The following is a 24,464-nucleotide window of genomic DNA, read 5'->3' as shown; positions in this document are numbered from 1 at the left end:
CTTCTCAAACACAGAATAGTCAAACAGATGGTTTTTCCATAAATTGCAGAATCATTCCTTTCAAGTAAAAAAATTATCGAGAACATGAAGAAAAGCCCTTAAATTTCATATGCAATTTTACTAAATGTATTTTATCATAGACTAGGGACTGAACACATTGCTTGACCAATTCAAACTGTTCAGTAAAGAATGCACTAGGCCAGCCTATGCATGGCATGATGGTTATGGGAGCTGGGTCCCCCATGGCCAACTGGATAATTCATATCCCAGACTGGTAGCTTGAAAAATACACTAAGCACCTGTGCATGCATGCCCAAAATCCCAAGAGCAAAATGGAGAAAAAAGGATTTCAGCCTGGCCATCCCTTCTGGGGGGTGATTTTTCTCTTTCTCTCTCTCTTCAGTATCATCTCCAGCAAGTACATATATATACCTTGTAGTAAAAATCTTAAAAATAAAATTTAATGAGCTGCAATTTTTTAAAATTGAGTTTTTCTAGATGGTAGAATTACGAGTGAATTTTATCCTTACTCTTTCAAAACTGCTCAATGAAAGAGTAATGCATAATTTTTAAATTAAATATAAAAATGAACTGAATATATATATATATATATAGTTAAGGTACTGGACTCCCACATAGCCAACAATGACTTGAGTCCCAGATCTGGCAACTTGAAAATCACACTAGATGAGGGTGCCCAAAATCCCGAGAAGAGAAGTGATTGTGGCTTAGCCTGGGGGTGGGGGGCAGAGAGAGTGGTGAGTTCTCACTTCCCCTCTCTCTGTTTCTCTCTAGCAAGGGCACATGCCCAAAGAAAAGTTTATCCTCAATAGCGCTTCTAGCAGATGACTTGAGTCCCAGATCTGGCAACTTGAAAATCACACTAGATGAGGGTGCCCAAAATCCCGAGAAGAGAAGTGATTGTGGCTTAGCCTGGGGGTGGGGGGCAGAGAGAGTGGTGAGTTCTCACTTCCCCTCTCTCTGTTTCTCTCTAGCAAGGGCACATGCCCAAAGAAAAGTTTATCCTCAATAGCGCTTCTAGCAGATACAAACATTTATCATAGCACAAACAAGGTGTCCGTGGTGTCCAAGTAAAATTCTCATTCACTTGTCAGTTTCTGCTCATTTTCTGCTATGGGCGGCCACAGTACATTTTGTCTCTTGAGAAGCAAACACACTAACAGTAACAAACCTTGCTCACATCCTAGGAGGGTTTTCTAAAAGCTTATGGAAAATGTATATTATAAAAAGCTATACAGAGATTTCACTTTATTGAGGGTGTTTTTGTTTTTGTTTTTGCAATAGGCCACATGCAACAGAGAGAAACAGGGAAGAGGGTGAGAAATCACCCCTGGGGGAATGGCTATACCACAATCCCTTCTCTTTGATTTTCCTCTTGGGATTTTACATATTCATGCACACACACCCAGCGTGTTTTTTAATTGACAGGGTCCGAGATTTGAACTATCCAGTCAGCCATGTGGAATCCAGCTGCCTTAACCACCACACCACCTGGCTGGCCCATCAACATTTTTTTCTTACACCAAATAGAATCACACTTTGATTCTATTTTTTTACATGAACTTCTTGAATTTCCCTCATTCTAACTTTGTCTACCTGTTTGAATTTCAGGGTAGTGTTCACCATGCCACAGAATCAGAGGACTACAGTCATAGTTAAAACATGTGGATTTCGGGGCCAGCAAGTGGCATGGAGGTTAAAGCACTGGATCTCACAAGGCCAACTCCTTAGCCTGGACCCTGTGGCTTGAAAATCATGCTGGGCACATGTACAGGCATGTCCAAAATCTTGAGGAGACTAGAGAAGAAGGGATTGCAGCATGGCCATTCCCCCTGGGGGGTGTTTCTCACTTCCCCCCCTCTTTCTCTCCTCTCTCTGTCTCTCTCTAGTGAGCACATGCACCCTATAGAAAAACTACAAAAACTCAAGAGAGTGAGCAGATGCTGCCGTTGCCGCTGGGCTGGTCTTAGTCTATGCTAGCAGGGGAGAGGGGCAGCGGAGCAAACATCAATGTCAGGGTTGCCCATAGCGAGGTGAATCCAAATACCCATGTAATGAACAGCCCAGGTATGTGGCTAACTTAAGCACTGGGAGTGGGCCTGCTTCATATTGTTTTATACAGCATTCCCTTCTTCAGTGTTCCTGTTGCTTGGACCTTAACTAATATTCTACATAATCTGGGGACATATGTATTTTTGCATGCAGTGAAAGGGACACCTTTTGAAACTCTTGACCAGGGTCAAGCAAGGCTCCTAACTCACTGGGAAGAACTATGGAATACAGTTTCCATCTTCACGGAAATTTTCCACGGTTTCTCCAATAATTTTATATTTTCTGGCAAGTTTCTATACAAAGTATGATCCAACTCCCTTCATCCTAAACACAGCTTCTCTCCTGAGTGTGCTAATTCTCAAAATGCCACAACTACATGGTATTCAGATCTTTGGGAACAGTAAGTATTGAGATGTTTCGATACTGAATAAAAGTGTTTGCAGCTACTGAATCTCCTGTTTTTTTTTAAACTGCACTGTTTCTGTAATATAAAATGAGAGGTATTTACATTGGAAGGCCAACTGCTGGCTCTTCATATGCTGTTTGGAAGTGCAGATTTCTACTAAAAGACGCCTCTGTTTAATGCATCTGGTATATTTCTGAAGACAGGCTTGATTGGCAGGCTGGGCAGGCCCAGCCTATAAGTTAAATGGCAATACAATGAGGCGTAATAGATAAATCCAAGGAAATAAGAGATTTGTAAAGAAAAACTCGGACCAACTTAAGTTGTATTGAATGGGCATTACGTTAGGAAAAGAAAATTTCCAATCATTCAGTCATGGTTAGTTCAAGCAGATTTACATATAAACCAGAATCATTTCTTTACGTGTTTATCATAGATTGTTTTTATTACCATATACTTCCCCTTGTTTTATTTAAGAAGATATACCCCATCTTGTTACGTACAAGCCAGTTCCTACCTTATGAGTATACATTTTTGGTCTTGCTGGCTCCGTAGAATGTGTTTGCAGATGAGGTTGTTTTTACATTTATTATATTGCAGAGTTCGTGAAGGTCCACCTTCATGACTGGTGATGGGTAGCCAGGTAGCTACAGGCAGCCTCCGAGTCAGTGTTCTACTTGTGGAACAAAGTGAATTTTACTACTTTTCCAGACACAAGGCTGCTAAACCACTTAAGAAAATAATTTACTTCTCGCAGTTAAAATATATAGTAATGTGAAGGTTTTTGCTTGATTGAACAGTTTAACTGGTAGTCAGTCTTTAGAAAAGGAAATTAAAAATGGACCACTTGACAGCCAACCCATGGTCTGGCAGAAACTGCTTCCTAGCAGTAGTACCAACGTAAGTCATGGAGTCCTCCCTAGCAGGTCTACAGTAAAGGTAACATTGTCTTTTCTTTGCCTTCCTGCTCTCTATCCTCATGTTTTGCTCATTAATATTTTGCCTTTTAGTACATGGGTCTCAGTGTGGATAACTCAAAATGGTACCTATTTCCAGAGCAGCAACCATATTGAATTCTTGTGACTTGGGGAAGATTCCTATAGTTACTGACATTAATTGCAAGAAAAAACTATACAGTCTCTTGAGAAATGCATACATTAAAAAGAGAAAAGAAAGTTCTTATATGGGATGAAGCTGAAAAACTGTAACATTTATAACAAAATGGAGTGAAAAGAGTTACAGACCAACCTATAAATCAATGTATGTCGATAAACTGACTTTTGGAGGTAATGATCATTGTTTTGTACTTCAAAATCATTGAGTTTAGAAATCAATTGTATGATACGTCCTTTGTAGGTTTGTCTTTTCCCGTGCATTTTTAAATAACTGGTAATCTGTACTTTAATAAAAGTTTTAAAAAATAAAGAAAAAGATAATATAGATTAAAATTGTTGCTCTGCCACTTAACTACATGACTTTTAGTGAGCTACTTAATGGCTCTGGGCTTGCTTTTCCTCATCAATAAAATAACAATAATGATAGCACCTTCATGATGAAATGAGAATTAAATATACAATAAGCATAAATGGCTAAGAACAGGGCCTGGCACAGGGAAGCCATTTAGAGATGAGGATTTTATTTACTCATTTACCAAAAAATGTTAAGCCTGCCTATCAGGCACTGTTCTTTGATGAGAATAATCAGCAACAAGAAACAGGCACCACCCCTCACAGGCCTGCCATCTAACAGGAGAGACCATTGTACATGGCGTGACCGGTGCTGAAAAGCTGTGAAAGGGGGACGCCTGACAGCTTTGGGGAGGGCGAGGGAGGAGCCCCATAAAGCTTCCTGGAGGCAATAACGTTTTAGTGGTGACCTGAAGAAAAACTGGAGGTAGACCAAATAACGAGGAGGGAAGAGCGCCAGGCACGCGTTAAGGCGGTACAAAGGCCACAGAAAGGCCCTTCAGTCAGGGAGAGCAGAACCTGTTTTCAGAATGGGGAAACTTCCGGCTCAAGGAAGCTCCAAGCTTAAAGACCAGAGCACAGAGTACATCCGGGGAAGTTCTGGAAGGTTAACAGAGGTCAAAGGTCTTTTAGGTCACGTTTACTTCTCATCCCGGGGAGGCCTCAACAAGGAGCTAACAGAAATGATGTTTGTCTTTTGAAACTCTTGTTACGAAAGAGGAAAAGATGGTGATAAAGACACCAGTTAGGAAGTTTTTGCAATAATACAGTCCAGTAGGTGACCTAGATAAGAGAGGTGCTCATGGGAAACGAGAAAGGTGGAGAAAATGAAGGGGTAGAAATGCGATAAAACTGAAAGGACTTAATAAGGGATCTTCAAAAAGTTTATGGAGGATACATATTATGAAAAATTATTCGTGGATTTCTTTTTCTTGCTTGCTTGCCTTTTTTGACACTAAAATAAACTCATCCTTTAATTCCATTTTCCATGAGCTTTTTGAAGTACACTCTTAATAACTGAGAATGTTCGGTTTGAGATGCAGACAGAGGGACTAGCTCACACACATAGCTTACACACGGCACCTAGCACATAATACCTGTTGACCTAGCACAATTATCATCAGACCCCTTTTACACGCTCAGAAACATTCTCTGTGGGGGCGCACATGGCACAGTGTCTGTAAACCCTCCCAGCCGAGATGACTTTGGGCATTTAAATTATGCTTCTTATGCTCTGGAACAAGATTGAGGTTGGATAAGGAGACTTGGGAGCGTTTGGCTTGACGAGGTTTATTGTGACCATGTGAGTGGACGAGAAAGATCACAGTCAAAAGATGAAGCCTGGGACCAGTGGGTGGCATCATGGTTAAGGGTGCCAGACTCCCACATGGCCAACAACGGTTTGAGCCCTGGACCTGGCAGCTTGCTTTCTCACTTTCCCTCTTTCTCACGCTGTCTCTCTCTGTCAAATTAAATAAATAATAAGTATAAATAAAATAATTCTTTAAAAAAAAAAAAAAAAAGAGGAAGCCTGAGAAACTCCGGACTTTACAGGGCAAGCAGAAAGGAGCTTTGGACCAGTTCCTACACCAACTGCAAACAATCCGCAGTCTACATGTGCTGTTGCTCAAAGTTTAGCCCCAAGTACAGAGTTCACATCCAGCGCTTTGCCATTGCTCCATTCTGATTCGCTTTACTTTTTCATAAATCTGTAAAATGCTTAGAAGCAACACAGCATGGAAAACTGGAGTTTGGTATCAGATTCTAATCCTGGCTGTACCAACGATTAGCTATAGGACTTTATGCAAATAAATTAATCACCCTGATGCTTCATGTTTTCACATATAACAGGAAAAAAAATTTCCCCTGAAATTTACTTCGATGTATAGGCAGAACAATATTTTTAAAATACTTGATACCTATAGATTATTTTAATGATAACAGTAATCTTGTCATTATTGCATTAACATTTTAAACATTAGAGACGTTCTTCTTGAAAGCAGTTAAGCTGTACACGCAGCTTGTTAGAAAATGCCTTCTCAGGGCCAGCAGATGGCGCTGGACTCCCACTTGGGCGACCCTGGCCTGGAGGCTTAAAACTCAGGCAGGGTGCATGTGCATGCTTGCCCAAGATCCTGAGAGGAGAATGGAAAATAAGAGACTCTGGTGTGGCCATCCCCATTGGGGGAGGGGGTGATTTCTCACTTTCCTTCTCACTGTTTCTGTCTCTCTTCCCAGAGCCCATGCACCCTAAGGCAAAAAACTCTTAAAAAAAAAAAAAAAAGGCAAAAGAAAATACCTTCTCTTTTCTCATTCTCCCAGGACCTTTTTCATTTTTAATTCATGAGTTTGGGTGGGTGGTTGCTTCAAAGTGTGTTTTTTAAACCTTACTTCCCATCAATGCTTGTAAAAATTGTACCCACTCTTTAAAGACTTTATCAAGTAAGTCTGCATGGACCCAGCCCAGTGGTGCAGTCAGTAGGAAACTGAACTACAGCGCTGGGAGTCAGCCACATGGCTGACTGCGAGTTTGGATCCCTGGGCTGTGTCAGCCTAGAAACATGCCATGCCATGTGTGCACAGGCACCTGAGGAGCTGGAAGGCTGGGGCAGGGGCTCTTGGTAAGATGATCCCCCCCAAGAGTGTTTTCTTTCTCTCTCATGCGCTTGTGCTATCATTAAAAAATAATAATAAATAAATAAATAGGGACTAACATGTCATAGTGGTTACATCGCTGGACTTACACATGGTCAATTGCAGTTCAAGTCTCAGACCCGGCGACTTGAAACTCACACCTGGTGCACCTGCATGCATGCCCAAAATTCCAAGAGAAGCCTGGAGGAGAAGGGATTTTAGCATGGCCACCCACCCTGGGGATTTCTCACTTTCCCTGTCTCTCCAGCAAGCACACGCATCCCATGAGGGAGCAGGGGAGACCTCTTTCTAAAAAAAATAAAAGTAATATACATGAATGTATTTTCACTTACTCCCTGACTGGAAAAGAGCCCTCTCACCTTTGGGAACTTAGAATAAATACCCTTGAGATTTTTCTCCCTGCGTTTCTTGTTGGATCTTATATCGGAGGCGTCTGTGAGCTATGCAATTAACTTCTAGCATTCAAGGATTCTCTGTGTTGTGATTCCTGTGCTGCTTAGCACATCTGGCGTGGAATATAATTTTTTTTTTGAGAGGTTTTCGCTATAGGGCGTATGCGCTCGCCAGACAGAGAGAGACAGAGAGACAGAAAGCGAGAAATCACCCCCCAGGGGGGATGGTCACGCCGCAATCCCTTCTCCTCCATTCTCCTCTCGGGATCTTGGGCACACATGCACACGCGCCCGGCGTGAGTTTTAAGTCACCAGGTCTGGTCCGCGAACCGCGGTCGACTATGTGGGAGTCCAGCGACATAGCCATTACACTAACTGCTGGTTCCCAGGAATATAATTTTTTATAAACAGAAACTGAACAGCGCTGAATCAAATTGTTGTTGTCAGAGAGAGACAGTGAGAGGGAAAGTGAGAAATCGCCCCCTAGTGGGGTGGCCACGTTGCCATCCCTTCTCCTCCGGTCTCATCCTGAGGTTTTGGGCATGTACTCATTTATCAACACAAAACATGACACAGCTCTCACACTCTTTGTATCACAGAACATTAGTGAAATGTTTCTATTTATATTGTCTTTGATAGCCAGGGTTCAAGGACCTCAGGGAAGGGGACGGTATTCAGGGTTTTGAGAAGAAGCCAGTGAGTCCATTGGCAATCTGCAGAACTTAATACAGACCCCACAGAGCAGATGTAGTTCAAACGTCAGCACAATGGGTGTCCCCAAATTCCTCAAGCCCAATAGGGGCCTCTTGTCCCTTAAGATTTATTGACATTTAGTCCTGTCCTCTGCCCACCTACGGAGAGTCACTACCACCACCCCTAACGTTCTGAGAATTCGGGGAGGGTGGGGAGAACTGCCTGCATGTATTTTTGACATCTTTGGCTTTTACTTCTTAGTGCTATTTAATGCTTTAACCCCTGTTCTATCTTTTCGCCTTTACCAGTTTTCTGTTTCGTGTCCTGAACCCCATGTTGGAGACACCACAGTCATTTTTTCAAAGAACCCCAACACAAGTTTGTGTCAAGAAACTAAAAATCAAACATGGAAGGACCTCTTTGGCTCACATCAACACCACCTGACTGTCTTCATGTCCAGCCCTGCCCGACCTCCTCCCCGCTTGGTCTCTCCCCTTCCTTAATCGCTGCTCCTCTAGCCCCCACCTCTACAGTGCCCTTCCTGTTATTGGTTTTAGGCAGAACAAACTATCTCTCCCTTCGTGTAATTTGAGCCTGATTAGATCATACTCTGTAGAAAAAGACTTTACCTTTCATATTTGTGCCCTCCAAGAGCTATTAAAGTGTTTTAATTTAAGAAAAAAAATAAATAAAAAGGACCAGCAGATGGCATAATGGTTTACGTCACTGAACTGCCGCATAGTCTACTGTGGCTCAAGTCCTGGACACAGAGGCTTAAACTCACACCAAGCACATGTGCGTGTGTGTCCAAGACCCCGACAGGAGAGGGGAGGAAAAGGGATTGCAGCATGACAACCTCCCCCCCCAGGGGATGATTTCTCACTTCCTGTCTCTCTGTCTCTCTCTGACTTTCTGGCAAGTGTACATGCCTATAGCAAAAATCTAAATAAATAAATGAATGAATGAATGAATGAATGAATGAATGGAGTCAGAGAAAGGGCAATAGGTGGCTTAGTGGTTCATATGCTAGACTCCCACATGGCTGACCACAGTTTGAATCCCAGACCTGGTGGCTTGAAAATCATGCCAGGCACATGTACGCGCATCCCCAAAAATCTCAGGAAGAGACTGGAAGAGGAGGGATGGGAGCACGGTCATCCCCAAGGGAGTGATTTCTCACTTTCCCTCTCACTGTCTCTGTCTATCTTCAACGAGTGCATGAGCCATATAGCAAAAACCTTAAAAAGAAAAAAAAAATATAGTTTTTCTTCATCAAAGGGATTTTTGCCTCTGGCTTTTAGGGGGAAAACATTTCCTCCTTTCTGTATCAGGAACAAAGTGAGAATGGTCAGAGCCAGATCAGGCAACCAATTTGCCGGCCAGACTCGAAAGGACGAGAGTGCCGTGAGGTCAGCACGGTGAATAAAGATGTGAACGTGAGTCAAGCCGACCCAGAGCAAAGCGAATGAGCTGTCGATCAGAAATAAATATATGTTCCATTAACAGAATCTCCCCTTTTATGGATTCGTTGCTTGCAGTAAGTTAGCACGGGTATCTACCAGTCACTCATGCATGAGAGGTAGTTTGTATAATTCTAGACCAATCTGAGTGAGACGAAGTGACAACGCCATATGGAATCATTTCTGGGTCTGTCAGCTTTGAATGTGCAGTACTTGATTTGTTTGAATTTGGGAACATTTTTACTACTTCACTTTTTAAATGTGAATATGAATGATAAAATGAATCATTATTATTATTATCGTAAGGTATAAATTTGTGTAAGTCAAATTTGCATAAAATGCAATTTACTGTGTTCATTGTTTTGGCAGTCCAGGAAATAATTATAAGTATAGATTCTGTGATTTGTAATTTACAATATTTTTAGCCTGCAGCATAATATTAATTTATTCATTTATTTTTTGTTGAATACCTACTATACACCAGGTAATGCTCAATGCCAAAAGAAATATATAGACTTCTTTTATATATATATAGGCCACGCCGCAATCCCTTCTCCTCCATTCTCCTCTCGGGATCTTGGGCACACACACACGCATGCCTGATGTGAATTTTAAGTCACTGAGTCCGAGACTCGAACTGTGGTCAATTATGTGGGAGTCCAGTGATGTAACCATTATGCCATCTGCTTTTCCCAGCACATTAGACGTCTAATTCATGATTTCCTTTGATGAGAAATGCTATCTAGTTGAAAATAGAAACACTCAAAAGAACTGACATAATTAAATGGGCCTGGTCTCAGGAGTCAGACATATTTTTGTTCAAATTCCAACTCTAGGACTCAGATTGATAGAGTATAAAATGATTAGGGCATTAAAGATTGGGTAAAAAAACATAGAGGGGGATGGACTGAAAGGTAGGTTTCCATTGAGGCTTGGACTATATAGTGTCTAAGGAGAGTTATGAGGTGCAATGGGAACAACAGGAATGATGTGCTTCCATGTGTGTTTTTATATCTCCAACACATTTGTTACAAAATAGCAATCTTATCACACCCTCATTTGCCTCCTTACCTTGGACCTTCAAAACTATGAGCTGAATAATTCTCTATTCTTGATAAATTATCTATACTTGGGTATTCATTCAGTTCTTAAGCAACAGAAAAATGGACCACACATGGAAAATTGGTACCAGTGAAGTAAGTCTGTTTCTTTAATAACAAATATCTGAAAATATGGAATTGTCTTTGGCACTAGGTAATGGGCAGCGGTTGGAAGAGTTTGAAGGAGCAGGCTAAAATGGCCTAAATTCTGCTCAAGTTTCAGAAGGATACATTAAAAATGAACTGGATCTTTTTAGAGATTGGTCAAGGAGTTGTAACCAGAATGATAGAAATATGAACAGTACAGACCACTCCTAGGCAATCTCAGTTGAAAACGAAGAATTGGAAATTGGAGAAAAGGTCATCCTTGTTACACATCTGCATGGCAAAGAATTGGATTCATTGTGTATGTGAACTGATGCTTTTGTGGAATGTTGAATTTAGGAGTGATGAAAATCTGCAAATATATTTTTTAAGCAAAATATTAAAGGATGTATATGATTACTTCCAACAGCCTACAGTGAAATGAAAAATAAATTAGATGACTTAAAGGTAGAATTGATAACTAAAAGGGAAACAAAGTGGAAATTTTTGGAAAATTCACAGCCTGACCACATAAAGAATGAAAATGTATCTTCAGGAGAGCGCAGCCAAAAAACCACAATGGGAGAAAAGCACGAAGGGCATCATAAAGATCTTTGAGGTTCCCCATCCTGTCATAGGTCCAGAGATCTAGAAAAGCAGAATGGTTTCAGGGGTCTAGACTAGGACAGACTCGCTACCCTTAACACCCCCCAGTACTCTCTCCTTCATGCTAGTGCAGCACTCCTCAGCCCTGGCTGTGATTCAAATAATTCCAGGTGTGGCTTGACACACTTACGACTGCTGCTCTGCCTACTGCTCCATAACGTACAGGCAGCAGGTTGTGGTGGTGTGCACATGGAAGTAATTCTGCTGGTGTAAGGAATGCTGGAGCTGTGAAAACATGAAGGCTTTCACCAACTGTACATTTGAAAGGATGTCTTGGATAATTTGGGGATCTAGGCAGAGACTTGTCACAGGAGCAGAGCCACTACAGAAAGCCACCACTAATACAATGAAAAGCCGACATGAGGGGTCAGAGCTGCCACAGAAAGTCCTCACCAGATAAATGCCTATTGGAGCCACAGGGGCAGGGCCACTCTCAAGACCCTAGAACAGTAGAGCTACCGATGTCCAACACCAACCTGGAAGAATTTCAGGCACAACCATCCAAACTAAAGAGCTGAAACATGGACTGGACCCAGCAAAGCTGTAAGAGCAAAACTATCTGACACTTTGAGAATCCAAGTCCTGCAGCAGAGTACTCAGAATGTGGTCCACATAGTAAAAGACTGTCATTGAGATTTGAGGTCTCAAATCTTCAGATGTGCTTGGGCTGTTATCTTATTTTTCTTGTGGACTGGAAATTGCTGTATTTGGGGAACATGCATTTTGCTTTGATTTCACAGGCATACAGCTGGACTTTAACGTTTTGAGTTGGTGTTGGAACAAATTAAGACTTTTAGGACTCTCAGGATGAGACAGATATATTTTGTATGAAAGAAGGTCATAAATTTTCTGGGCCAGAGAGGAAATGCTACAGTTTGAATGTGCCTCCACCATCCCAAGATTCATGTGATGAATTTTGGCTATGATCAGATTAAGAAAGTGAAAACTTCATCCTACCGTTGGATTAAGAAATGGGGCTATAGCCCAGCCATGGTGACACAGGGGATGAGGCACCACGGAGTGACACTGAAGTCATATATGAAGGCCCTGGGCTTGTTCCTGGACTGGGTTGACCTGAACACGGTGAGTGTGTCTATGGGTACACCCATGACCCTGGCTAGCTATCTAGAAAGCTGAGGCAAGAGGACTACAGTGTAGCAAGATCCTGTCAGGGTTTCTCTCTCTCTCTCTCTCTCTCTCTCTCTCTATCGCTCGCTCTCCCCTCTCTCTGTCTTTCTCTCTCTCTCAAATAAATAAAATGAACTTTAAAAAAGAGGGGGGCATGGGGCCAGCAGTTAGCGTAATGGCTATGTTGCTAGGCTCTCACGTGGTCTACCATGGTTCGTGTCCCAAACCCAGTGTCTTAAAACTCACGCTGGGTGCGTGTGCGTGCGTGCCCAAGATCCCGAGAGGAGAATGGAGGAGAAGGGATTGCGGTGTGGCCATCCCCCCTGGGAGGTGATTTCTCGCTTTCCGTCTCTCTGTCTCTCTCTGTCTGGTGAGCACACGCGCCCTATGGCAAAAACCTCTCAAAAAAAAAAAAGGGGGGGGGGCGTCAGGGCCAACAGATGGTGGTTAAGGCACTAGATTCCCACATAGAGGCTTAAAAGTCATACTGGACGTGTGTGTGTGTGTGTGTGTGTGTGTGTGTGTGTGTCCAAAATCTTGGGAGGGGAAATGGAGAAGGCACTGTGGTTTGACTATCCCTCCTGGGAGGTGATTTTTCACTGCCCTATCTCTGTCTCTCTCTGACAGATACATGTAACCAATGGCAAAAAACTGACAACAACAACAAAAAATAAAGGTGGGACCTTAGGGAGATGATTGAGGTTAAGATCATCAGGATGAGGCCCTTGACAGACACACGCTCTGCTCTTTCTGTCTCACTGTGCGATGCCCTTTGCTAACATGGGGCTCTGCAGAGAGACTCCACCAACAAGAAGCCCATCCCCAGAGATAGTCCCACAAACCATACCTCCAAAACCATGACCCAAATAAACCTCTATTCTTTTTTATTCTTTCATTTTTGCTATAAGGAACATGCACTCTCCAGAGAGAGAGAGAGAGAGAAAGCACCCCCAAGAGGGGATGACCACACCACAATCCTTTCTCCTCCATTCTCCTCTAAGGATTTGGGCACACATGCACACATGCCCAGTGTGTTTTCCAAACCCCTGAATCCAGGGTTGTGTAATCATCTATGTGGGATCCTGTCACCTTGATCACCGTATCACCTGGCTGACCCTAAACCTTGATTCTTCATAAATTACCCAGACTTGAGTATTCTTGTTATTAGCAACACAATAGACTAAAACATATAAACTCATACCAATATAAACAAATAACTGAATAAATAACTAAATTAGAAGTCTGTCTTACAGAAGAATTCTAAATGTGATGCAGATACTCCCCTTTCAGAAGCTTAAATCCCCTCCCCCACTTCACTTCAAGTATGGACTGGGTTTTGTGACTCATTCAAAAATAGAAGATGAAAAGGGAAAAATAATCACTTTACAGTGGAGAAACCTGGTAAACACTATAATAACAGCACTGGACCGCTATATGAATTTTTTTTTATTTTTTATTAATTGAGGCACAGAGAGAAGAAGCAAAATGTTCAAGGAAATTTGTGTTTCTTAGATAAGATGTTGGTTTCACACCAATGGAAAAGAAAAACAGATGAATAAGCTCTAGGTCTTCATTTCTTTTTCTCTTATTCTCAGGGCAGGCTAGAAAACAAAAGGACAAATGTAAGTGCTATTTGTAAAACACTGAGTGTTTCTCAAATCGCTTAGATCGTTTTTAGGCAATTTCCGCCACTGAAAACAATTTAGACTATGGGAACACCATCTTTCCACTTAAGACTAAAACAAATTCCATTTTGAAATGGCCACTTTTGTGGAGATACAAAATTGCTTGCTTGCCGGCATGCACACTACGTAGGTATTATCATATGGGCAAAAACTAAGTGAAAACCTGAGAGTGGAATAGATATTACAGTCCGCTTGGAAAATGCAAAAACTATTTATGCCAAAACATTGTGGAGCACCTTGTTTCTAAAAATTATTTATTTCCTTGTTTTTCTCTTGTTTGAATTCTTTGTTTTTCTTATATGTCTTAATCCTCACAAAATATCACAAACAAAATTGGGTGAAACATGCTATGTTCAAACATCTACATTTTAAAGTAGACCCTTTGTCATAAGATAAGATATTCTACGAAAGCTCAGTGTGCTGACGTAGTGGAAATTTAGGAGAAGATATTCACTGTAAAGTGGAAGTTCCCATAAGGTGGATCCTTTTCTCTCTCAGTGAAATGAACTTATTGAACTGTTAGGCTGAACCGTGAGATCACCGATATTAAGCTGTTCCTGACTTCCACAGTGCCCCTGCCTGTGGTTTAGCTTAATGCCTGAGTATTCCCCTGCAGAGCCCTCAACTGGGTGATTCTGTGCACTGTGTCACATAAGTCAGGACAGAAAAATGAGTAACTCTTAAGCTCTGTTTTAAACTTTGAGTTGTGGCTCCAACTTCAAAAGCTAGGTATCCCTGGGTAAATGACTTAACCTTATCCTGTGATCAGTGCTTCATGCTTTCACCTACAAATGGGCATAATGGTGGCACCCAACTCAGCACTGTTTTGAGAATCAGATAAGTTATACATAAAGCGCCTTTGGATGATGCTTGGCAAATAGCTATACAGCCCTTGCTAAATTGTCAATCTTTGCTATGTCAACGATAATTATTATAATTACTTTCCTTTAAAAAAATCAAAATAGATTCACCTGAGTTGCTTGTGATTGTGATGTTTTTAGGCTAAGGCAGCTTGACTTGCAGCAACAAGTTTTGGACCCTGAATACAAAGAAATGACAGATGTCAGAGAAAGTATTATTAGAGTAAAAATTAACATTGATATCATTATCAGTGACTACAAAGTGATCTCACATAAATCACATCATTTAGTCCCACGTTACCACTAGACCCTTTAGAAGGAAGCTCACCAACACCCATTACCCCCAAAGGAGTATAAAATAACAGTCAGACCGTACAGGGAAATACTAATTGACTCAGACATGTACATCTAAACTTCCCCCACTAACGGGTAAAAGCAACCAAGTTACAAACCATCATTCTTCAAGAAAATGTTCAAATTAGTTAATCTCTTTGTTTCATGATCAAATGATTTCAGGCCTTACAAATATTTCTACTGATACATATTAACATTACAAATTTAGAAACAGAACAAGATTTATTAACATTTAATAATATGCCAGAGGCCACAGTGTAGCAGGAGATAATAGCCAAGAACTATTTAAGATCTCGGTTCCATATATATATAAAGTGTCCTTCACTACATAAGCCCCTAAGCCCTAGCCTGACCAAACCAACAAAAATGAAAATGAGACATATCAAAAATGAATGTAACTCCAGTACCTCCTCTGCAAAGCAGGCCTCCTTGTCTTCAGCTTTACAGCACTTATCAACAAACGCTGTGAAATCTCCCATAACTGTTTTCAGCTGATCATTTGTGGCGTGGGGCTTGTGTTTAACCAATTCAACAAGTGCACTGCATGTGAATGAACAAAGAAAAAACCAACAGGACTAAAGGTTATTCACATAAAGAAAAGTGGAGATGGTAAGAACGACAGTGCCACTGTTTAAGATTATAAATCCTAGAGCCAGACAACTGCGAATTTGAGACCCCAGCATACTGCTGTAAATCTTGACATTCTCATCTGCATAATGAGGATAATAAAATCCACTTTCATAGGGTTGGTGGGAGGGTCCAATGAAATAATCAATGTCAATTGCTCAACATCTTACTAAGCATCAGAAAATCTCTCTTCAGTATGTCTCTGAAAAGGATTATATCGTTGTATTTATATATTATCCAGATTTTGGAAGTTATGCCATACAGTACTAGATTGCACAGCTGATGAAAACTTAAAGATCCTCAAAGTTTTAATTATCTTGGTCTTTATTTTAAACGAGTCTCACCAGAAAATCTTTGTATTTAGTCTTTGAAGGTTGTTCTCTCTAAAGTTAACGGTAGGGAGGCTACAGAAAATAAGACCACCCAAACTCATAGAAGGTGGTGGTTCTCTTTCACTGACATCTCCAGGGACAACAATGCCAGATAAGGTTATGGAGGCAGAATAAGTTGTGCAATATTACTCTTAAGTCAGACCATGATTACAGACCCCCTCCCCCCCCACAAGATGACAGCAATTTTCTTGCTAAATTTATTGCAATTACAGTTTAGCAGTAGGGACTCAAATCTCAGGATTCCCATTTCTAGATGTTTGTTCATTCATATCCCATTCTCAAAAGCCACGTTGTGGTGGTTTACCTCACCTGTGGAGTCATCATAGGGCAAACCTGAAATAATCATTCTTGCCTAGAAATAAAATCTCCAGAGTCCTACTAATTTACTGTCCACACACTGCTCTTACTTGCTTGTTCAGCTTTCTACTGAACTTAGCCTAGATATTATTCTACCATGACTTTTATACATACTAACTATCACTCTGAATAATTCGTAGGCCAAATTGTAATATACAAATCTTTTTCCTATTAAGAAAGGCTATTACTTTATTCTCGACACTTTCATCAGGTTAATAAGGCCATTCCGTAAATACTTTTCTCTAAGGAATATGTCACCAGTTCAGAAAAAGGTGCTCGTTTTCAAGTGACAGTTGTAACTATCAAGAATACAAACACATGCAGTAATAAAATGCTCCTCACGTTTGTTTCTTGATTTGTTTCTCCGTGTCAGGAATTGTGCATATATCTGCATGGAAGGTGAATGAGTCAGCCTCGAATTTTTTGGGTTCAAATGTGTCATCGGGTGGCAGAGCAGAAAAGCATGGCCGCCTGTTCACCAAGGACTCTGAGCAGCATTTGGTGATTCTGTCACTCACGGGCGCCTTTTCATGAGCCAAGCACATCTTGTTCAGCACCAGGGACAGCTAAAGATCAGGCAGGAGAAGAGAAATTCAAAAGAAGCAAAGTTGAAAGTTTTCCTAGAACGCCTACTTTCAACCCACCAAAATAAATGTTTTATTTTAAATAGCGACGTTGAATCTAAAACTTATTTCATACAGCAATCTGTTGATCTTTAAAACTATCGTACAAATAAGAGACCTTTTTTTAAAAAGTCATCTTCATTTTGATTGATGTCTACACTTTAAGGATAATTTATATGAGGATATAATTGAAAATAATTGAAACTGATGTGTCCTGAGGTATGTTAGCATACAAAGTCTAATACTAATATTATACTACTACTAACAATTTAATACCATACTAATGCATGAGAGAAGAGACTTTTAAGAATGTGAACATTGAGAAAATGCCAAGATGGAACACTGAATATCTTAAATTTTTCTTCTCAAAACAATTTATTACCTTTAGGATCTTATCTAAATCCTCATTTTGGATCAAGTTAATGCAGGTGACTAAGTACACACACACACACACAGAGAGAGAGAGAGAGAGAGACCAGTGTATGCTCACCCACACATTAGTCTATTCCTGCTTCTAACATTTAGTTTTGTCAATATCCCAAGGCAAATAACTTATCATCATTACATGTTAAAGACTCACATATTCTTCAGCACAGTGCATTCTCTCTGACTCAGGGTGTTTACAGCACCTGCTTCCCAAACTTCCCAGTTTCCTTCCAATCTCCACAAGAGTCGAAGTTTGCACCTGAGGTGACTTCTTGGTGTAACGAATTAAGAGTCTGTAATAAAATAGTCCATATATTTGAATAAGCAAGAAACTTTTTTCTAACATTGTAGGTCAAGCAGAGGATACTGAGCCAAAAATCAACTAAGACACTCTTATTTTCTGGTCACAAATTATCTTCAGCTCCAGGATGGTGGGTAGGGAGTAGACCTTGTTCTAGGCAACTAGTTAAATTTGGCTTTAATTCCAGTACCAAATAATCTTAAGGGCATGAGTTGCCTTACCAGAATTCAGTGATATTAATATATGTATTAACTGAATATTTCAATAAAACCTATTTAGTGTGTAATACACCATATATCAGCACTATGCTAACCCCCAAAGATACACATAGGTGAGAGGAGAGAGGAAATATACCCGATCCAATAGGGATGGTACAAGAATCAAATTAAATGTATAAATACACATAGTATCATATTAACCTGACACAGTATTTAGCATGTAATAATCATTTAGGAAGAGCTCCAATCACCTTCAAAACACAATGTATGACTGTCATCCACTCAAAGGAAGAGACTGTCTGGTTGACTGTTGTCCATAACAGCCATAGTTGGAAGAGTACTAACTGGGCATGTGAGCTTCACAATATCTACCTCCTAAACGATGTGTTCCTACTAGTCTTTACCCCCACAGGTAAAGCCCTATTGAACTGGGACCTTAGTCAAGCAGGGCATTCTGTTTCTCTCTCTTCTTGGGATGGAAATTCAATATGAAAACAAGATTATAATCACCAAAGACTAGGTGCATCTTCCAAACATCCAGTATTTCCCCCAAATAATCCATTAGAAATATAATAGTCATATAATATCCAAGTTCATTTTATCAGATTTTTATGTTCAGTGTATATATTGGTTCATGAGCTACTGCTATTCAGCTACTTTCTATTCAGTAAAATATTGCTATGTTGGGGCCAGCAGGTGGTATGGTGGTTAAGATGCTATATTCCCACAGGGCCAATCATGATTCAAGTTCTGGACCTGGCAGCAACCTATTTTCTTTCTTTCTCTCTCTCTTTCTCTCTCTCTCTCTTTCTCTCTCTCTCTCTCTCTCCCCATCTATCTCTGGTCAAATAAAAAATTAATAATAATAAATAAAATTAAATAAATAATTCTTTAAAAAATATTGCTGTTTTATTTGCCCATAAGCTATCCCTTAACCTTCAAGGCAAATACCCAGTTTCAACATACCATGCTTTGGTATTGATCCTCCAAGCCTACACCCTCCTAGTCTCAAGAGACCAATTCTTTAGGCTGCACTCAAATATAGGGCTCTGTAGTCCACCCATTATTTTATCTGTCCTCTCCAGTCTTTCTTGATAAAGAGTAATTAGAAATATATACCGTATTTCTTGAGGCCAGCAGGTGGCATGGTAGTTAAGGGCACTGGACTCCCACATAGCCAACTGTGGTTTGAGTCCTGGATTTGGCAGCTTGCCTTCTCACTTTCTCCCTCTCTCACTCACTCTGTCCCTCTCTGGTTAAATTTTAAAAATAAATAAATAAATAAAGATAAGTAAAATAATTCTTTTTAAAATAAGAAAGATCTACTGTATTTCTCTTATTAAAAGTGCTGTGCTAGGTAGCCTATATATTAAGTCTTAAATAATTGCAAATTCATCAAGAAAAAAATCAGATTATAAACAAAAATACTTACGCATTTTGGAAACCATATTCTCCCAGCTGTTCAAAAAGTTCACAGTTCTGTTTGACTAAATTGTGAGTCTCCTCTGAAAGAGCCTTAAATTCCTCCATCTGAAATATGAAAAAGCTGTGTTTATAGCATCCACTTGAGAACCAGGTGCAGATCACTTTTCACCTTTCTGGTCAGAAAGAGATCATTCTTTTTGCTCAAAGCTACCCGAGTAGATCTTTAATGTCTTCCCTCAAATGACATTCAAACTGTTTATTTTCTTTGCTAAGGCTATACAGTGTAAGGGGTTCAAAATATTCAAGATCTGGAGCCAGGCCATCTAACTCATTTTCTAGTTATGCAACTTTACTATCTCCAAATTTCAGAATCATTATCTCTAAACTGAGGACAAAGATGATATTTACCTCATACAATTACTCTGTAAACTAATTAAGCTAATGGAATTAAAACAGTGCTTGGCACATAGTAAAAGTCTATGGAGGGACCAGCAGTTGGCATAATGGCTATGTCGCTGGACTCCCATGTAGTCGACCACGGTTCAAATCCCAGACCCAGTGGGTTAAACTCATGCCAGGCGCATGTGCACGCATGCCCAAGATCCCAAGAGGAGAATGGAGGAGGAGGGGTTGTTGGCGTGGACATACCCCCTAGGGGGGTGATTTCTCGCTTTCTGTCTGTTTCTCTCTGTTTTTCTGGAGAGTGCACGCACCCATAGCAAAAACCTTTAAAAAAAAAAAAAGTCCATGGAATTGTGACTGTGATTACAAGTATTACTAGCCCATCTCTCACCTCTGCAGCTGGATCCTATATTCCCCAGATGGAAGTCCTTACCTTGGTCATTGTCTGAAATATGCTGTCTGGCATACAGAAATTTCTTCGTAGAGCAATGACCTTACTCTGATTCTGAATGGTTAAGAAACCATTGTATATTCTAGTAGGAACCCTAAAAATTCTCCAAAACAGATCTTTTCCCCTAAATTAATTTCTCATAAAATTAATCCTAGACCCAGCCAGAGGCATGGTGGATCCACATGGCTGACTGCATAGTTCAAGACCAAGACCCAGCAGTTTGAAAAATGTGCTGAGCACATGTTCATATGTGACCAAAATCCCAAAAGGAGAAACTGAGAAGAAGCACCCTTCTAGAAGAGATAGAAGAGTGCTTTCTCATTCTCTCCTCTCTCAGTCTCTCTCCCTCTCTGTCTCTCTCTCTCTCTCTGGAGCATATGCACTCTCTAACAAATTAAAAAAAAAAAAAAGAATCCAAAAAGAATTTTAAATATTCTTAAAAAATAGATTCCACAACCTCCCTTATGATTTTCTAGTACTTGATAAAACCAATCAGGTTAAATTTCTTTGTATATAAGTTAAACATATTTTAATTAAAGTTTAAATTAACTTCATATTATTCTGTTTTCAGGGATGTATAAAAGAGAAAAATCACAGTCAAAATTATGTGAAACTAGAGACGGCTTTCTTCAGGTCTTTCTCTTCTAGATTAACTATTCTAGGTTTCATTTACCATTCTATTTAACAGGAAAAAATTGATATTATATCAAGAAAAGATCTACATTACTCTATACAGCATGTCACACTTTGACATTATTTTTATTTCCCATTATTGGAATCATTGCAAAGAGCTACTTTTTTTTACTGCAAGAAACCTACTGCATTAGGGCCAGCAGGTGGTGTGGAGGTCAAGTGCTAAATCCCACATGGCCAACTTCACAGTTTGAGTCTCAGACCCGGTGACTTGAAAATCACACTGGCACATGTATGTGCATGCCCAAAATCCCTAGAGGAGACTGAAGGAGGAAGGATTGCATTTCTCATTCCCTGCCCCAAACCCTATCTCTCTCAGGCAAACACATGTGCCCTCTAGCAAAAATAAAAGCAAGGACAGAAACCTACCACTTTGCCGTAGCATGAAGGAGGGTCTGCGGTAGCACAGCACCTCTCCAGGGTGGCTTCATATGCCTTGGCAATTCTCAGCACCATAAGGGTAGAATCATCATGGTGTCTTCTTGCATATTCATACAGAAACCTAATTAAGATGAAAATAAAATAGTTGAGACAAGTAAGAAAAATCATATAACTAACCTGAAGAGTAGCTCATTCCAAAGGTCCAAATTTGACGAGACTCCATGCATTAAAGCTTAGTGGCTAAGGACTTGGGGTACAGAGTTAAAGCTACTGCAATTCAATTCCTTTTTTAAAGTTTCTTTCTTTCATATGAGAGAAACAAGCACTGTAATAAAAAGCCCTCAAGCCATAGTCTACCGTCTAGTCTCAGTAAGCCCAGATCACAGGCAGGCATATATGCACCCAGCATGTGGAGGGGGATCCTGAGATGAAATCAGACGACATTCCCATGTTAGTCCCATTTGATGACTCCTGCTCCACTGTCTGGCCCTACCTGAGTTCAATTCCTACCATTTATTTTACTGTCTCACCTTAGGCAATGTATTAGACTCAGACCCGGTGACTTGAAAATCACACTGGCACATGTATGTGCATGCCCAAAATCCCTAGAGGAGACTGAAGGAGGAAGGATTGCATTTCTCATTCCCTGCCCCAAACCCTATCTCTCTCAGGCAAACACATGTGCCCTCTAGCAAAAATAAAAGCAAGGACAGAAACCTACCACTTTGCCGTAGCATGAAGGAGGGTCTGCGGTAGCACAGCACCTCTCCAGGGTGGCTTCATATGCCTTGGCAATTCTCAGCACCATAAGGGTAGAATCATCATGGTGTCTTCTTGCATATTCATACAGAAACCTAATTAAGATGAAAATAAAATAGTTGAGACAAGTAAGAAAAATCATATAACTAACCTGAAGAGTAGCTCATTCCAAAGGTCCAAATTTGACGAGACTCCATGCATTAAAGCTTAGTGGCTAAGGACTTGGGGTACAGAGTTAAAGCTACTGCAATTCAATTCCTTTTTTAAAGTTTCTTTCTTTCATATGAGAGAAACAAGCACTGTAATAAAAAGCCCTCAAGCCATAGTCTACCGTCTAGTCTCAGTAAGCCCAGATCACAGGCAGGCATATATGCACCCAGCATGTGGAGGGGGATCCTGAGATGAAATCAGACGACATTCCCATGTTAGTCCCATTTGATGACTCCTGCTCCACTGTCTGGCCCTACCTGAGTTCAATTCCTACCATTTATTTTACTGTCTCACCTTAGGCAATGTATTAGAACTATTATAGTCTTCGTTTCCCCCTCTGTAGAATGGGGATAACAAAATCTATGTCATAGGTGGGTTGTGAGAAACACATGACAAACCATGCACTTCCTGGCACATATGAAATGCTCGATGAATGATACCTGTTATTTTTATGTGTATCTGTTTGATTTGAACTATATCTCAAAAGGATGCAGATAGCCAGACAGACAAATAGACAACATACATTCACACATACACATTACAGATGTTCCATGATAAAGTTAAATTAATGACATATAATTTATATACACACAAACTATTTTTAGAGATATTTATCCTAAGGATTAAAAAAATCTGAACTTTTGCTGCAAGCATATATTCTTCTATGCAAATGTTTTAATACAATCAGCTTTTTCACAAACATTTTAAAGGCAGAGAAAGAAAGATTAAGATGCATTCTGGGTAAAATGGAAATTGTAGCAACTCCAAAGAAAAACCTAGCATAGCTTCCTACATCATGAAGCCCAATAGAAGCTTGGAAAGCATTATTCCTTAGCTACTTACGTGCCCAGGAAGACATCCTTTGCCTCAGCGTAGTTTTTGCAAACATCCTTATCCTCAACAAAATCAGCCTCCAACGCCGCCAAGTCAGCAGGCGGGTCGTCGTGTTCTGTCTCAGCTATGCAGTGGGCTTTTTCCAGCAGAGGTTTATCACAGCATTCCTTCAGTTTAGAGGAGATGGAGTCTTGATTGTCACACATGTACTTGGCCAGGTCCGCCTGTAAGGAAGTTGATGCAAATTGTTCAACATAAATTGGTGTGGCTTCGTTTTTCTCCCCAGATCTTCATTATGTTGGCGGAATACATTCATTGTATTCTATTGAATCATCGGAAAATTCATGATGCTTTTTTACATCATAGAAAAATACATCTTGACTTTCCTGATGACCTAATAAGACCATACACACACCTATATGCCTTGAATATACGTATGTTCTCAGTCTGTGCTCCTAAGCCAGAGACTCAGAACTACTAATACATTCCCACTTGATTAAAAAAAAAAATTAAAATTAAAACTAGTCAGGATGGGAACCAGCGGTTAGCGTAATGGCTATGTCGCTGGACTCCCATGTAGTCTACCTCAGTTCGCATCCCGGACCCGGTGGCTTAAAACTTACGCCGGGCGTGCATGCGTGTGTGCCCAAGATCCTGACAATGAAGGAGAAAGGATTGCAGCGTGACCATCCCCCCGGGGGGTGATTTCTCACTTTCTGTCTCTATGTCTCTCTCTGTCTGGACCGTGAGCCATAGAAAAACCCCTCGCAAAAAAAAAAAAAAAAAAAAAAAAACTAGTCAGGAATAGGCACTTATATCAGCTATTTATTAATTTTGCATTTCTGGGGCCAACAGGTGGTGTGGTAGTTAAGATGCTGGACTCCCATATGGCTGACTATGATTCAAGTCCTGAACCTGGCAGCTTGTTTTCTCACTTTCTCTTTCTCTCCCTCTGGTCAAATTTTAAAATAACAAAAAATAAAATTAAAATAAATAATCCTTAAAAATGTGTATTCCTACTATTAAGACATTTTAGGTTTTTTTCATTGAAGCTCAGTGTTGCTTTTCCAAATGCATTCCCCTCAAGTACAGACATTTTCTGTTTTCCAAACATACTCTGCTCCCCCCACCCCCCCGCACAATTAAGTGCAGGTATTTCAAAGCCTAACAACTAAATAAAATGTGAGCGTTTTGTTTTGTTTCGGTTTTTGGTTTATTTGTTTGGTTTTGGTTTTTTGAGAGGTTTTTACATTGATAAAATATCTGACTTAAATTTTCCAAAGAGTAGCATGACAGATTAGAATTCTAGTATTTGTTTACATTTTTTAAACTTTGAAGAGAAAAAA

At 40.3% G+C, this 24,464-nt stretch overlaps 1 protein-coding gene and 1 pseudogene across 1 annotated transcript in view; one reads left to right on the top strand and one right to left on the bottom strand.

The window, feature by feature from the left end:
• Window positions 1-1,994: 1,994 nt before the first annotated feature.
• On the top strand, window positions 1,995-2,484 carry LOC102500512 (ORM1-like protein 1 pseudogene; annotated as a pseudogene).
• An 11,071-nt stretch (window positions 2,485-13,555) lies between these two features.
• Window positions 13,556-24,464, bottom strand: part of ALB (albumin) — a 20,429-nt gene continuing 9,520 nt past the window's right edge. The window contains exons 8-15 of the mRNA XM_006142912.3: window positions 23,128-23,342; window positions 22,037-22,169; window positions 19,396-19,493; window positions 17,599-17,737; window positions 16,738-16,961; window positions 15,427-15,559; window positions 14,777-14,844; window positions 13,556-13,721 (exon numbers count right to left, since the gene is read on the bottom strand). Of these exons, the coding sequence (XP_006142974.1) occupies window positions 14,803-14,844; window positions 15,427-15,559; window positions 16,738-16,961; window positions 17,599-17,737; window positions 19,396-19,493; window positions 22,037-22,169; window positions 23,128-23,342 (984 nt within the window). The 3' untranslated portion in view covers window positions 13,556-13,721; window positions 14,777-14,802. The remainder of the gene's footprint in view (window positions 13,722-14,776; window positions 14,845-15,426; window positions 15,560-16,737; window positions 16,962-17,598; window positions 17,738-19,395; window positions 19,494-22,036; window positions 22,170-23,127; window positions 23,343-24,464) is intronic.

Source organism: Tupaia chinensis, unplaced genomic scaffold, assembly GCF_000334495.1.
Source record: "Tupaia chinensis unplaced genomic scaffold, TupChi_1.0 Scaffold000086_1, whole genome shotgun sequence".
Lineage (NCBI taxonomy): Eukaryota > Metazoa > Chordata > Mammalia > Scandentia > Tupaiidae > Tupaia > Tupaia belangeri.
The sequence above is the reverse complement of the archived record's forward strand: the minus strand, read 5'-3'. Positions and strand labels throughout refer to the sequence as shown.